The sequence below is a fragment of the Trematomus bernacchii genome, unplaced genomic scaffold (assembly GCF_902827165.1).
Source record: "Trematomus bernacchii unplaced genomic scaffold, fTreBer1.1, whole genome shotgun sequence".
Taxonomy (NCBI): Eukaryota; Metazoa; Chordata; class Actinopteri; order Perciformes; family Nototheniidae; genus Trematomus; species Trematomus bernacchii.
In genome coordinates this window covers 9,054,548-9,068,201 of record NW_022987477.1, presented here as the reverse complement: position 1 = coordinate 9,068,201, position 13,654 = coordinate 9,054,548, and the positions used below count along the sequence as shown (strand labels likewise).

Here is a 13,654-nt window from a genome sequence, read left to right as displayed (position 1 = left end):
GCTAATCATTGGGTTTTTGTAATTCAGGTTAAATTAAATTACAGAAACTACACCACAACACTTTAGGAATGATGGTTATCTGTCCGCTTTCTCACTCTGGCGTCTGCCTATTGATTAGCTCATACTAGAAAAGACCCACCTTCTTTAAATTGGTAATCAATATATGACAAATTACCACCTGTGAGCTTGACATTGGGATTAGAATTTTTTATATAATTGATAGCAGTCTCAGTGGAATGAGAACATCCTTGAATTTACCTTTGATGAAAGTTTACAGTATAAATCCTGCTTACACCTGCCACACCATTCAGCAAACATTTCTTGTTTACAAAATTAAACAAGTGATTATCTAAGGGGCTATGAAATGTATGGCATTTTTTAAAACTGGTTACAGTAATGCAAAATACAATTTATAGATAAAAGGCAGAAACATGGAAACCTCTTTGATGACCTTTACATTAAGAAACACAGGCAACAATAGCTGTTAGGGAAATATATTAAATAAGTAAGAAGTGTAGGACTACTATAAAAGTCAGTTTAAGAGAGTTGTCCTGATTTGAATTTAAAAACACTAAAAAAACACAAAGCTTCATGCAGTATCTTACGGTCATGCACAAACAACAATTGCACATGCAGTAATATTTGTGATAGTATGAGGAGCAAGATACTTCCTTCAGAGAATTCTATTAGTGGCTATGTCAATTCTTAGGGTTTCCCACTGATGGAAACTGATGTATGCATTCGAGTGTGAAACTGCACAGACCAAAACAAAGGTCTGAATCATTCTCATTCCTCTCCCAGACTATGTTGTCTGTTTAATTTAGATTTTCTTTAAATTATATTTCCCAATCGCATGAATATTTAATAGATTCTTAATGCAATATTTATGTTGGCAGAAGAGGATTTGATTGTTTGGGTATAAATGTCACTCGAGCATTTGCAGCTCCTGGAAATGAAGATTCAGCTCTGTTGTTATTGTGGTTCTCTCTGTTGATGTACTGAATGATAAATAGATTGTATGTGTGTCTGCACTCATTCAGGTGGCAGATATTGCAATAGTTGTACTCATTGACAACACCTAAACTGGACAACCAGTCAATCTCAAGCCGGCCCCTCAAAAGCATGTGCTGCTTTATCGTTAGTTTTGCATTTTACACATTACTATTTTGTTCTTGCGAACCAAAAGTGACAATCTTTAGAAGAGATGGTGGAGCTGGAGTGAGTGACGTATTGCTGTGCCTTAATCCTGATGGACAGGTCACCATGGTGACAACTTGTCAAACATAAGCCCTAAAGCAATGCGTTTTCATCTATTTGACTTTAAAGGGACCATCATTGACACAATGGATATGATTTTTCATTGAAGAAGGCTTGAATCTAGCATTGAGACCATAAACAGATGTAAACAATGTTATAATAAATCAAGTAGAAGTAGGGATATTTACTTGAGAAAGAATGCAAGTTTTTGCCACTTCAACAATGGCTTTACTTTTTAGAACCAGAATGTTGCTGCCTATTTAAGACAGGCCAGATGAGTGTGCAGATGAAAGAAAAAAGGAAACTTCTTGGCAAGTTTTCTTGTAGGCAACATTGCAGTCAGATTATTCTGAGCTGCCTGCTATATGGGAGTTGCATCCTCAGGTAGTTTAACATTAGCATTTAACTTTGGAATGTAGGCAGAGTAAGGTTCATTTCAAGCTATTTCTCCCTTTAGCAACACACATTGATCCTATGACCAAAATTAAAGGTGAGAGAAACCGGCTCGAGATACAGTTTTTGTTATATTCCATGGAATGCTCTTAACATCCCGATAGCAATGAATATCTTAAGTGCTTTGACAAAAAATCCATAAAAAAATGTCATCTGTGGAAGCCGTAGTACTGTAAAAAGTACGACCAATCATTTTAGCCGGCCCGGCTAAAATAACTGGATGGCCTACCTGCCTGTCAGCCTTCCATCTGTGCACAAACTTATCTCGTGCCCTCATTGGTCATGTGCGCGTTCGTGTGTGTTGGAGGAGGGGCTCTGTAAGGAAGTGGCAGATTTTCTCCGTTTGTTTATTTTCAAATTCTAGCGCACTCGAGCTGGTTTCTCCGAAATTACCTACCCCACCTTTAAAGCAACTGTTTACATTTTGAGTTTATCTGTAACAAAATACTGTTGTAAATGTCATCATATTGGAAACAGTCACGACTAAAAATGTTTTTTTAAAAGTCAATATTTAACCTGTTAAGCCCCATTCCCCCGCGGGCAGGGAACAAATCGCAACATCTGCAAGAAACAGCGTCTGAGGGCTTCTTAACATTTAAAAACCTATTAACGGGAAGAAACTCAGCTATCAGACAATATTAACAATGTTTAGCAAAACGAAACATAAGGGTAATAACAAAGGCTCTGAGTTAGCCCTGAGCGAAAAAATGCTAACACACTTAGCACAGAACTCACGTTAAAATACCCTTATTACTTATCGTATCTGCACAAACAAGATATCGATTAGCAAGCTGAGATTGCACAGATTCGACAGGTATTAGTATCATTACTGACCGATCCGAACTCGCGACATGAAAAGCTAACAAAGACATCACACCACATAGCATTAGGTAGACAACACTGCAATATGTCTTACCTTTGTTGTTTTCTGATCAAAAGTTGTCTTCAATGGCATTAAAACGATAAAAACGTTGCTGAAGATTAATCCATAGGTTAATCCAATGTGTCTGTGTCACTTTGAAAGGATTTCTGATAATCCATCAGCAATAAACCTAGTTTTCAGTTTTCAGATTTCAGAGCGTAAAATAGGTTTCGCTTTGGGCAAACTGTGTGCGCATAGCTCTGACTTCTCAATGGTAACGTATGTGTATGTGGAAATTCCCCTTAGATTCTATTGGCTCTAACGGTTCAAAAGAGATGTCAATCATCAAAATCGACCAATGGGTTCCAGAGAAACGGCAAATACACCCATTTCCACCCAAAGTTTTTTTTTTGCTAAACCTCTCTAAAAAGGTCGAATGTCACTTGTTTTGCATCAATCTTGATACAGGATACTTATTATATGTTATAGTTTGGATTCCTAAAGCTTTTAGTCTACTATCCCATCATTCAAGGGTGGTTTTCACTATAAGTAATGGTTTATTTTTGGACGGACACTATAATTTACATTTTTTTACTATGTTCAATCTGAATTTACTTTAAAATAAAAAAAATCTATATTGATTCTGACTTTTCTACATCCAACTCACAGGTTTATCATTGCTTTGAGAGAAAAGATTATTAATTTATCCCTTTTAGAAGGGAAGTTATTCGCCGCTTTCACACCAAGTACTTTGCTGTACTTAGTGCCGGCACTTAGTACCCCCATGGCACTAAGTACAGATCGCGTTCACACCGGAATAAGTTCCCTGAGGGAAGATTACGCAAATGAAGCCGCTGACATCACTTCTTCTTCTTCTGCTTTGGGTTTACTGGCAGGCCGCAAACCACTTCATGGCGTATACTGCCACCCAAAGTCCCCGGCCGGAAGTCCCCGGAGTTGGGGACTGGCTTCAGTAGAAGCTGCTGGGACTCCCAGCAGCTTCTACTGAAGCCTTCCGAGTAAATCGCCAGAACGCCGATACCTCCTCATCACTCCACCGCTCCGATGTTTTTTTTTGTGTTGCCATAAGTTATTCTCTCTCCGTTGGTGCGCGGGGCTAATGCTAATGCTAATAATGCTAATATGTCAGCAAATACAATGGCGGCTTCACAAAACTTTTCAGAGTTTTACGGGGCGTGGTTTGCAATTCGCCCAGCCAATAGAAATTGGTACTTTATTGGTACCACCAAGTTCCCGGCACTAAGTACTTTTTTTGGTGTGAACGCAACATAAGGGGTACTGACAGAACTAAACGGGAAAAGTACGGGGAAAAGTACTCCGGTGTGAACGCGCCTATTGTCATTTGTTCTGGGAATGTCATTTTCGAGCCTGAGACCTGAAAAACAGACTTGGGGCTTAACATTAAGGGAAAAAAGCCTAATTATCCATTGCAGCTAACACGTAAGGAAAGTCTGTAACTAATGTGTTTGAATTCTTATTAGTTTTACCCTATGAATGACTCTTATAAGCAATAAACAGTAGGGTGTGTGCTCTTCTGGCAGGTGTTTTTTTGCTCGATTATAATAATAGCTCGGGTGCAGTTTGTAACTTATTAACATTAACTGACCCCAGGTAAAAAAAATATATATATAATTGTCTCCTGAATCCTCAGACCAATTCAATTGAAGTTTATGTTATCGAAACTGTGTTGTTTTTCCTTTCTTCTTACATACCATGTGTTTATTTGTTGTGTATCAATATTGTTTTTGTTCCCCTCCCAGGTCCGCAGTGTGAGTTCAGTGGTAAACCGGCGCAGAGAGCACCGGGTGTTGGTGATGGTCGTCACCATGGTGGTGTGCTACCTGGTCTGCTGGCTGCCTTATGGAGTGGCAGCCCTGCTCTCAACTTTCGGCCCCCGCGACCTTTTGACCCCACAGGCGAGCATCATGCCGTCGCTGCTGGCCAAGTTCTCCACCGTCGTAAACCCTTTTATCTATATATTCATGAACAAACAGGTGAGATTTCTTTCTCTTTCTCAGTTCATTCGTCATAATGCAGGCTTTTCCATGCATTGCTATCTGTCCGTGCTTTCCTGACAAATCTGGCCATGTGTCTTCTGTCTGTTGTTTATTGTAAAAAAAAGTGTCTGTTAAATGTATTTCAAAATGTTATTTTTCCTGCTAAGAGTTGGAAATATAATGTTAATTAGGATTTAGGCATCATGTTTAGCCAAAGTCTGATTCAGTCGGGATGTTTTGTTTAATGGTTAAAATCGCTTGCATTCTGAACAACTCAATCGCTTTTTACATGATTGATTTTTACAAGTGGAATTGTAACTTATGGCAAACTTTTATTGTTCTTTCAGTTTATTTTATTGTAGATAGGGAGGTTAAAGTAAAGTGTTTTGGTGGTAAATTGTTATCCTAAACTAAACAGATGTGGTCAGTTTCAGCAGTCTATTTATCTGCTCTACTATTCCTGAAAAATACAGAGGTCAGTAAAGGAGATTGACAGCCATGGGAGGGTTAGTGAAGGCACATGCAGACCTCCTTCCTCCATCTGCTGGCTCCTCATTTACACCTTCAGACTGAACACATCCAGCTGTGAACATCGGAAGCAAACCGCTAAAAGGCATAAACACACACACACACACACACACACACACACACACACACACACACACACACACACACACACACACACACACACACACACACACACACACACGCACACACACACACACACACACAACACACACACACACACACACACACACACACACACACACGCACATGCACACACACATACACACACCATTCAAATATGTCAAGCCACCGCTTCTGCCCACTGTGTGTGAGCTTGTGATACATATCACTCACATCCAAGCACACAGCACAGTAATTAAAGTAGGAAGAGGAAGTAATCTGGTTTATGCCACTGGCTGTCCTAATTGGCAGCAGAGAACATTTCAAGGGTCTTTGTAGCAGCATTTCACCTTCAATAAATCATTACCACAGTCATTAGTAGATTAGTTTAATAACTGTGAACAAGTGTGAGCATTAAAGGTCAACTCATGCGTGTCTACACACTGCTTGGGACATTTTGACAAGATTTTCTTTAATACCTCTGTAAATAATGTAATAACTCAGGTGGCCTGAGTACTGTAAGTATTAGGTTATTTAGTTATTTCTCACTCCGATTGTACAGTCCTTCTTGCAGCTATTTAAATGTATGACTGTAACTTAACCAAGTCATTTTTTTGTGGGGTTCTTTTAATACACAATGTTAACCAGGTATTTCGAACTGCTAATGTAATCTAGGATAAAAATGTTCTTCAAAAGTAATTGAGAATGATTTTTTCCTTTATTCATTCATCTAATGTCTCTTTGGGACAAATTACACGATAATGCAGCATGACAGAACTGAAATCAATGAAGGATAATACGTGGGTAGAAAAAAGGGAGGAAAAAAGAGAAGAAGAATCAATAAATGTTGGGAAAAAAAGGGAGGACATAGTGAGAAAGGGGAAGACACAATTGAAGAGTAAATGAAAGAAGAGATAAAGTAGCAGGATTGAAGAAGAAGAAATTGTTTGGATGGGTAGTCTACAGTAAGTAGTTGTTGAGGGAAGACAGAAAACAAGAAAGGACGGTATTTATAAAAAAGAAAAAGAAAAAGGGAGATAATGGGGGGGAAGATGGATAGACAGAAAAAGCAATGAAAAAAAGATAAATGGAGATAAAAAGGAAGACATTAAGTAATGAGAAGATAGAAAGTAAGGATAAAGCAGTGACACATTTCAGAAAGACCATAAGAAACAGTGAAGGAAAGGGTAAAGGAAACGATGGAACTAAATGAAAAAACTGATATACCACAGGTATTGAAAGAAAAAAGGTGACGAGCGGGATAAGGAAATCCATTTAATATAACCTTCTCTTAACATAGCTTTGGATTAACATGTGATGTTAATATCAAGGAGCGACACTGCGCTGGTGACCTTTCCTTTTTCTCACACTCTTTTATCTGTCTGTCTCTTTTTATCTATACTTCCACCTCAGTCTGTCTCCTCTGTTGGACAGCATGTCTCCTGTCACTTTTGAGATTGGGAGACATTTACATTTCTTTGATGTCACAACTGTCTGCTCCGTCTGGTCGTGAAGCTTTCTTTTTAGCTTTATGTGTGTGTGATGATAAAGCTACCGAACTGGACTTCCACGGCCACAGATAAACTCACAGGAAGACACACTGTGTGGCACTTTCAGTCTTCAGTTCCTCCCAGCCCATAACTATGGCAGCAGTGTGTTGAGGCGAGTTGAAGACTTAAAGCGCTGCACAGATTCATTCCCCGGATCTGAGCTGTCAATCTTGGATTTACTCCTTTATTGATTTTAGGTTTTTTCTGCATAAGGTTTTCACATCTTTTTGGTGTACTAAATACATTTACTTCCATACTGTTTACATTTGAAGATGCTTAATACTTCTATTCAACATTTCAGAGGGATATATTGTACTAAATCCTCCATTACATCCATCCATGTATCTTGGCTGTAACTTTACAGATTAAGAACAACAACACATGTGCTTAAGAGTATACAATCCTTTGTTGTCAAAATGTGGTCCATCACTACCAAGCAATAAACCTATAGAAGTAATATAATAATGTAACTCTCTGAATGGGACCATTCTGCTTTTAAGATATAGGAAAGCGTAATAAAATGTACTATTAATGTGGATTTCTTTTCATTTTTTATCTAAATACCTTTTTTATTTCAATATTTGGATACACCTGTTTGTCCAAAACTTTTTCACAATTGTGGTCAGGAACGTTTTGGCTTGCAACCCATTTAAATCAATCAATCAATCCATATCATTTTTTTTAACAAAGTAATGACTTTTTACCTGTCCTCACTGGTTTAATTATAAGTTATCTTTATTTTGTTTTCATAATAGGGACAAGGGAAAGGTTTCATTAGAGGAAAAATTGTGCACTCGTTGTTTTTTCTAACAAGAACTTTGTGGTTATATATAATCTTATTTATATAATGTCTGGTAGAATAAAGGCATATTACAGTCTACAGCAGTGTATTCAATGGTACATTTCTTCTTTTTTCTTCCTGGAACATATACACAAATGAGACACTATTACCAGGCTAATCACGGCTCTCTGGAAAATAATACATTAGGATTTAAAACACATGAAGATTCTAGATGGAGTGCCAATTTTGAAAGCTGGATAATTTCCTCGGGGTGACAAAAATTAATTGGCTCATATATCATGAAAGAGCTTAAGTATTTAAGTTAAAAAGCACCACTGGTCTCATTTGTCATATCAATCTCTGGTTGGAAACATGCGAGGAAAGTACTCATTCATATGTTGTAATGAGATGTAGTGAAGTGCCTCATGCGGCACACTAATTTGCATTGCGGCGCCCTGGGGAAATGTAGTTGACTTAAAGTATACGTGTGGAACCAGAGAGTATACTAAGTACACTACGTTTATCCAGGGGAGCTTGATGCCTGCTCGACTCCCAACATGGAGGAAGGAAGAAGGATGTCAATAGAACTGTACTAATTCTACACATCATAAAGAGTTACATGTTCATTTTATTCATACTCGTTTTTGGCTATTACTTTGTCATCTGTTAATATTATTAATACTAAAACTACAGCTATAGACTATTCCACCACTCATACTAGACTAACCCTAGTCTATTTCTGCTACTATACCTCAATTTCTAAGTCTTATGGTACTGTTTTACTCGTAGCTAAGGTCACTTACAAGGTCTTCTTGTACTTTAGGTCTACTTCTTCTACTGCTGTATTACATACCATTCATTATGTTGTCACAACTGTCTGCTCCCATTCATTGTTGTTATCCCTATTTATTTATACCATGACTATATGACTACAGCTATACTAGGTGTACAACTTGTAATACTGCAACACCTACTGATATTTGATTAGCGTTATTATGAAAGAAAGAAGAAATTGCAATAAGTTACTTATGGTTCATGTATTTTATATTATTATATTTTAACTACAAATGGTTACAAAAATCCTTTCACCTTGATTTGCTGCGACGCCCCTCTTCCACCACCAACTGTTAAGACCCAATCTTTGACTCCTGATGCGGATCTCATATTAACTGGTTTCTACCTCTGTGAATTTATCTAAACTGCAGGTTGAACTAAAGTTTTTTTTTTGTTGAAAAAAGTAGTTTACTGGTGCTGTCTTTCATAGTTCTACTTTTACAAACATAATAACACATTATCGCTACAATTCTATTAGAGTAGTTGAGTAAGAGTAGAGTACAACGTTTTTACTAAAAATAAAAATACTTTAGAATGGAGAAAATCAGGAATAAAAAAAAAAAAGCACTCACACTATTGACGTATATACTCCTTTCCCACAAGTATTTTGTTCGATGTGGATATCAACGGAATTCTTTCAACCTCACAATAAACTTTATTTATTAATTTGTGATGATTTTTAAAATGACATTCTTCTTTTGATTTCTTTATATGACACTATGATTTGCAAAACAAATGAGTAAATCATGTGTACTTTTACTCAAAAAGATGATTAGGTATTAAAGTTAGGCTACTTATACTGTATATCCTACATGTGAGAGTGTCAATATAATTCAATATAGTTTCAACTCACATTTGGTTATAAACCTTTATGTGTAGGCTACACATCTCATTTCATGTCAGTGTGAGAATATTTTGTGTTACAGGTAATGTTGTTGTTGTTAGGTAAGAGAGTCAAAGGCAAGTAACAAACATTGGTGGACAAGGACACAAAGAGGAAGAAATAAATTCCCTTAAGACAGCAACACCGCCACACAGATAATAGACAGGGTTTAATATTTTATACTTTATTTTGAAACAAAAACATTAAGGAACAGCTTGGATGCAGGCTATTTGTTTTCCTTATGCAATTCAAGAGCTCTTCAAAGTATAGTAGGAGCAGGGGCTAAAACCACTTGATTGGGATACACCTAATCTCATAGGACCAAAGACCATATAAGATAATATATTTATCCCAAAATACTTAGAAGCCCAATCAGTAGTTGGTGTGACTTAAATCATAATGTAACAAGATATATGCTTTATTGAGGAGTTAAAAATGTGAAATTTAATAAACAAATTGCTTCCTCCTAAACCTGACCCTAACCCTAATCCTTGACTATTAATGAAAGTTTTATTTTCCTTTGATTTCTTGAAATCCGGGTTGTCCTTACCAGATTTCAAGACTTCAGACTTATTGGAACAAACGTTATGCATTTTTCTTCATTATACTCAATATAGTTTTTGACCACAATTGAATGACACTAATCCAATGTGTATGTTTCCAGTTCTACAGATGTTTCAGGGGCTTCCTTGGATGCTCTACACCTGAAAGAGGCTCCACCTTAAAGACATTTTCACGGCCAACCAGGACGCTTCGCACCGGCCGCGAGCAGAAGGAACTCAATGTGACGGATCCTGCCCCGTCCACCGTCAACCCCACACCCAACTCCATCCAAAATGTGTCTCAGAGAGCTAATTATGTGCCTCCGTGTTCATCGAATCACCACTCAGCTGCTTCACACTCCCCTGCTGCTAACACCCCCAAACCCAAACTGATTCTGGTGGCTCACTACAGGGCATAGAAAAAGGGAAATGAGAATGGGAACTGAAGGTGATGAAAAGGTCACAGGTCTCAAACCAACAATTATGCTGTCCTGATACAAGGATTTGAGTAGGATTTAAAAAATTAAAAAACTGGGACGTTTTTAATCCCAGAAAAGGTTATATTTTTCTGTGAAGTCAGCAAACAGAGATACACACAACATGCCAGTTTAATCCTGTTTACGAGAGGCAATGTACGCACAGGGCTAAGCGTAGGGCTTCATGTTAAGATTACCCATTATTAAATCCATATAAATAGGTTAAGCATTTTGTCTGTATTAATTAAATATAATTGTTACGTTAATTAATAATGTTCTTTTTTGATCTGAGAAATTAATCAGAAACAATTTGAAGAAGCAAAGCGTTCTTTGGGGGAGATTTCATAAATCTTTTGGTGTTTTGTTTTAAACGAGGTGTTGCTCTACTCTAAGCAGGATTATTCTTTTCATATCATTTTTCTCATTTGTAATATTTAAGGATTTCATACAGTGTACAGTATTAAAGATGTGTTGAACAAATGTATGCAATTAAGAACTGAGGAGGTTTAAACATGCCTTCATTTGCTATTTTGCCTTGATGCATATAGGCCTTCAGGACTGGGACTTTTATGAAAGCCATTAAAAGGGAAATGTTGCTATGTTATTAGTGAGATTTCACTGTTTTGAGTTGTCTTGATGTTTCTGAAGCTTCTGTTTTTCTTTGTTTAGTAGAAAAGTTGTTCTGTGTTGTCAACCAATGTATTTTATTTGCTTATGTAACATAAATGAAATCTGTTCACTTACAGATTTGACTCTCTCAATCTTTTTCATTTTATCTCTCATTCTTATTTACATCCATGTGTTGATTAATCCATGAATTAGGCATTATTTACATGGTGGGAATCAGATTCTACATTAAAGCCTTCCTCTTGCTGAGAAACAAACAGAATAGGAGCCCTAGAGTAGAATATTACAACCAGTGTTGGGCAAGTTACTTCCAAAATATAATACAGTATGACTTATTACTGTCTTTTTTAAGTAATAAGTGCATTACAATATTACTGTCTCTGAAATGTAATGAGTTACACTACTTTTATATTACTTTTGAGTTACTTTACCAAAATAACTGCAAAAGAATGGCTAGGTATTTTAATGCTAAAATGTAGTTTAGTGCAGCTCATTATACATCCAGTGAAGGGCAATGTGGTATAGCATAACTTAACAACTGTGTAGGCCATTAAGGCTACTTACAACTATTATTACACGGTTTAGTTGAATACTCATACTGAATACTGATAATGTGCAGCGAGGCGGTCATTATGGGGAAAAGAACACCCGAAAGGCTGATCAGGGAACCCGACACGAAGCGGAGGGATCTTGATGAGCCTGAAGGGTAAACACCAGGCTTACTAATCTACCCGCACAATTTTTCTCTGGTGTCGGAATGTCTCGCGATGTTAGTGAATTCTTAAAAAACAAAACACCATTTAATTTCGGGTTAAAATGTGTTGTAACTGCGTTACTGAGAATTGTAACGGGTAGTATATTACCCAAATGTCATTAGTAATGCGTTACATTACTTCGTTACAGCAAAAAGTAATACATTACTGTAAATCCGTTACTTTTGTAACGCGTTACACCCAACACTGATTACAACTGACTGCCATGAATAAATAATGAGCTGTGAGGTGCAAACATACAGAGAGGCATTGTTAACATCTGGCCAGCTGTTCAGAGTATAATTTTGGAGTTTGTGTGAAGTTATTATATTGGAAATTGGAAATGTCTAATCCATGTAAATTACCCATGTTAATGCCAGAACATGGCTTTAAAAACCAACAACTGACTGATTCTGTCATTTTTAGGTGGACTTTAGGCCACGATCAGGTCATTTGGAATGAAAAAGATTAATTCCATGTTATGGACTTGCGAAGATATGTGGACAACTGAAGAGGATTGTACGATAGCAGAGTTAGTGATGTGCGGGTTAAAACATATTGTGATCAATCACACTAAATTACAGTTGACCCAATTAATGGTAGTCGTTAGACGTACAAGACTTTAAAAGAGACCAAAACACTATTCAAAGATCTCTAATGAGAACACATTTGAATGTGGAAAGTTCACTAAAACAACTATTTTATCTTCAATCTTACAAAACAAACATGAGATAAGATTATAATACACACTTTCCCATTAGAATGTAAAGGGACTGTAGTCTATGCTTGACCTGAGCGTCAATGACGTCGTACCATGGACAACTGTAAAGACATTTCCAAATCAAAGATCCTGAACTTAATGCGTGTTTTGTGCTAAAAACTTCAGCATCGGCTATCACGCACAGTACGGTGATTTGTATGAGTAGAAGAACTCCAGATAGGTGCTTTGGAAGCCATTAGCAGGTCGAAGAGACTAATCAGAGACTACAGAGCCTCCAATGCCAGAAACATGGAAGACTACAAAAGGAAAACGGATAGAATCAAAGGATATGATTGGTTCAGAGCAGGATCATTTGAAAATGGCACAAAAGGTTTTCAGTGTTACCAGTGTTATTATACTCAATACTGAAGATAAACGCCACACCTGGAAAGTGTTTATACTGTAAGAGATTTGAATCAACAGGAAAAAAATCTCCATGTCGTGACTCAGTTATATTTGGATTGAGAGGAAAAACCATAGACAAAAATATAGGGTGTCTAGTCAGGACAAGGGAGGGAAGGTTCTCCTTTTAAGGTTTATTCATTAACCGGATATGGATAGAAATTCAATCCTCTAGTCCAGTGGTTCTCAACTGGTGGGTCGCGACCCAAAAGTGGGTCGCGGACCCGTTTCAAGTGGGTCGCGGATGTGTGAGTGAAGAAAAAAAATAGAAAAAAAAAATTGGAATCTTTTTTTTTTTTTTGGGAAAAAAGGCAAACTTTTATTTTGAAGAACCGATTTTCTAACGCTGTGCATGCAGTAGGCGTTGGACTGGAAGTACCGGAGACCATAAACGGTTTTGAAAACTTCTGTCACGTAGTGATCATCTTCTCAATAAAACATCTCTGCTGATGTTTTTTCGAGTCTTCTGGCCAATCAGAATCAAGATTGTTGCCGGAAGTCCCCACGGAAAATAACTTAGCGGTAGAACTATTCTTTATACATCCATGGGTACAACTTCAGATAGAAATGAACACATAATGAAATATGACCCCCGGTTTGATGATTGACAGGTCACAGAACAATGGGAGCTATCTACCCTTACCCACAATTTAAAGTAAGTCACACAGACTATCTCCTCTTTACTCTTCTCTCAGCAAGCTGTCAGAACTAAGTGAAAAACAAACAATGGCATAAAATATTATTAATATGTATGATTTATTTATTTTCTTCTCAGAGTGTACCAGAATGCGTAGTTTATGTTAGTAGTTAAAAAAATCTCCTGGGGGAGA

At 37.2% G+C, this 13,654-nt stretch overlaps 1 protein-coding gene across 1 annotated transcript in view; it reads left to right on the top strand.

Moving 5' to 3' along the window:
• tmtopsb (teleost multiple tissue opsin b) overlaps nucleotides 1-10,971 on the top strand; it is a 37,888-nt gene extending 26,917 nt beyond the window's left edge. The window contains exons 3-4 of the mRNA XM_034149061.1: nucleotides 4,354-4,587; nucleotides 9,930-10,971. Coding sequence (XP_034004952.1) covers nucleotides 4,354-4,587; nucleotides 9,930-10,226 — 531 coding nt within the window. The 3' untranslated portion in view covers nucleotides 10,227-10,971. The remainder of the gene's footprint in view (nucleotides 1-4,353; nucleotides 4,588-9,929) is intronic.
• The last annotated feature ends 2,683 nt before the right edge of the window (nucleotides 10,972-13,654 follow it).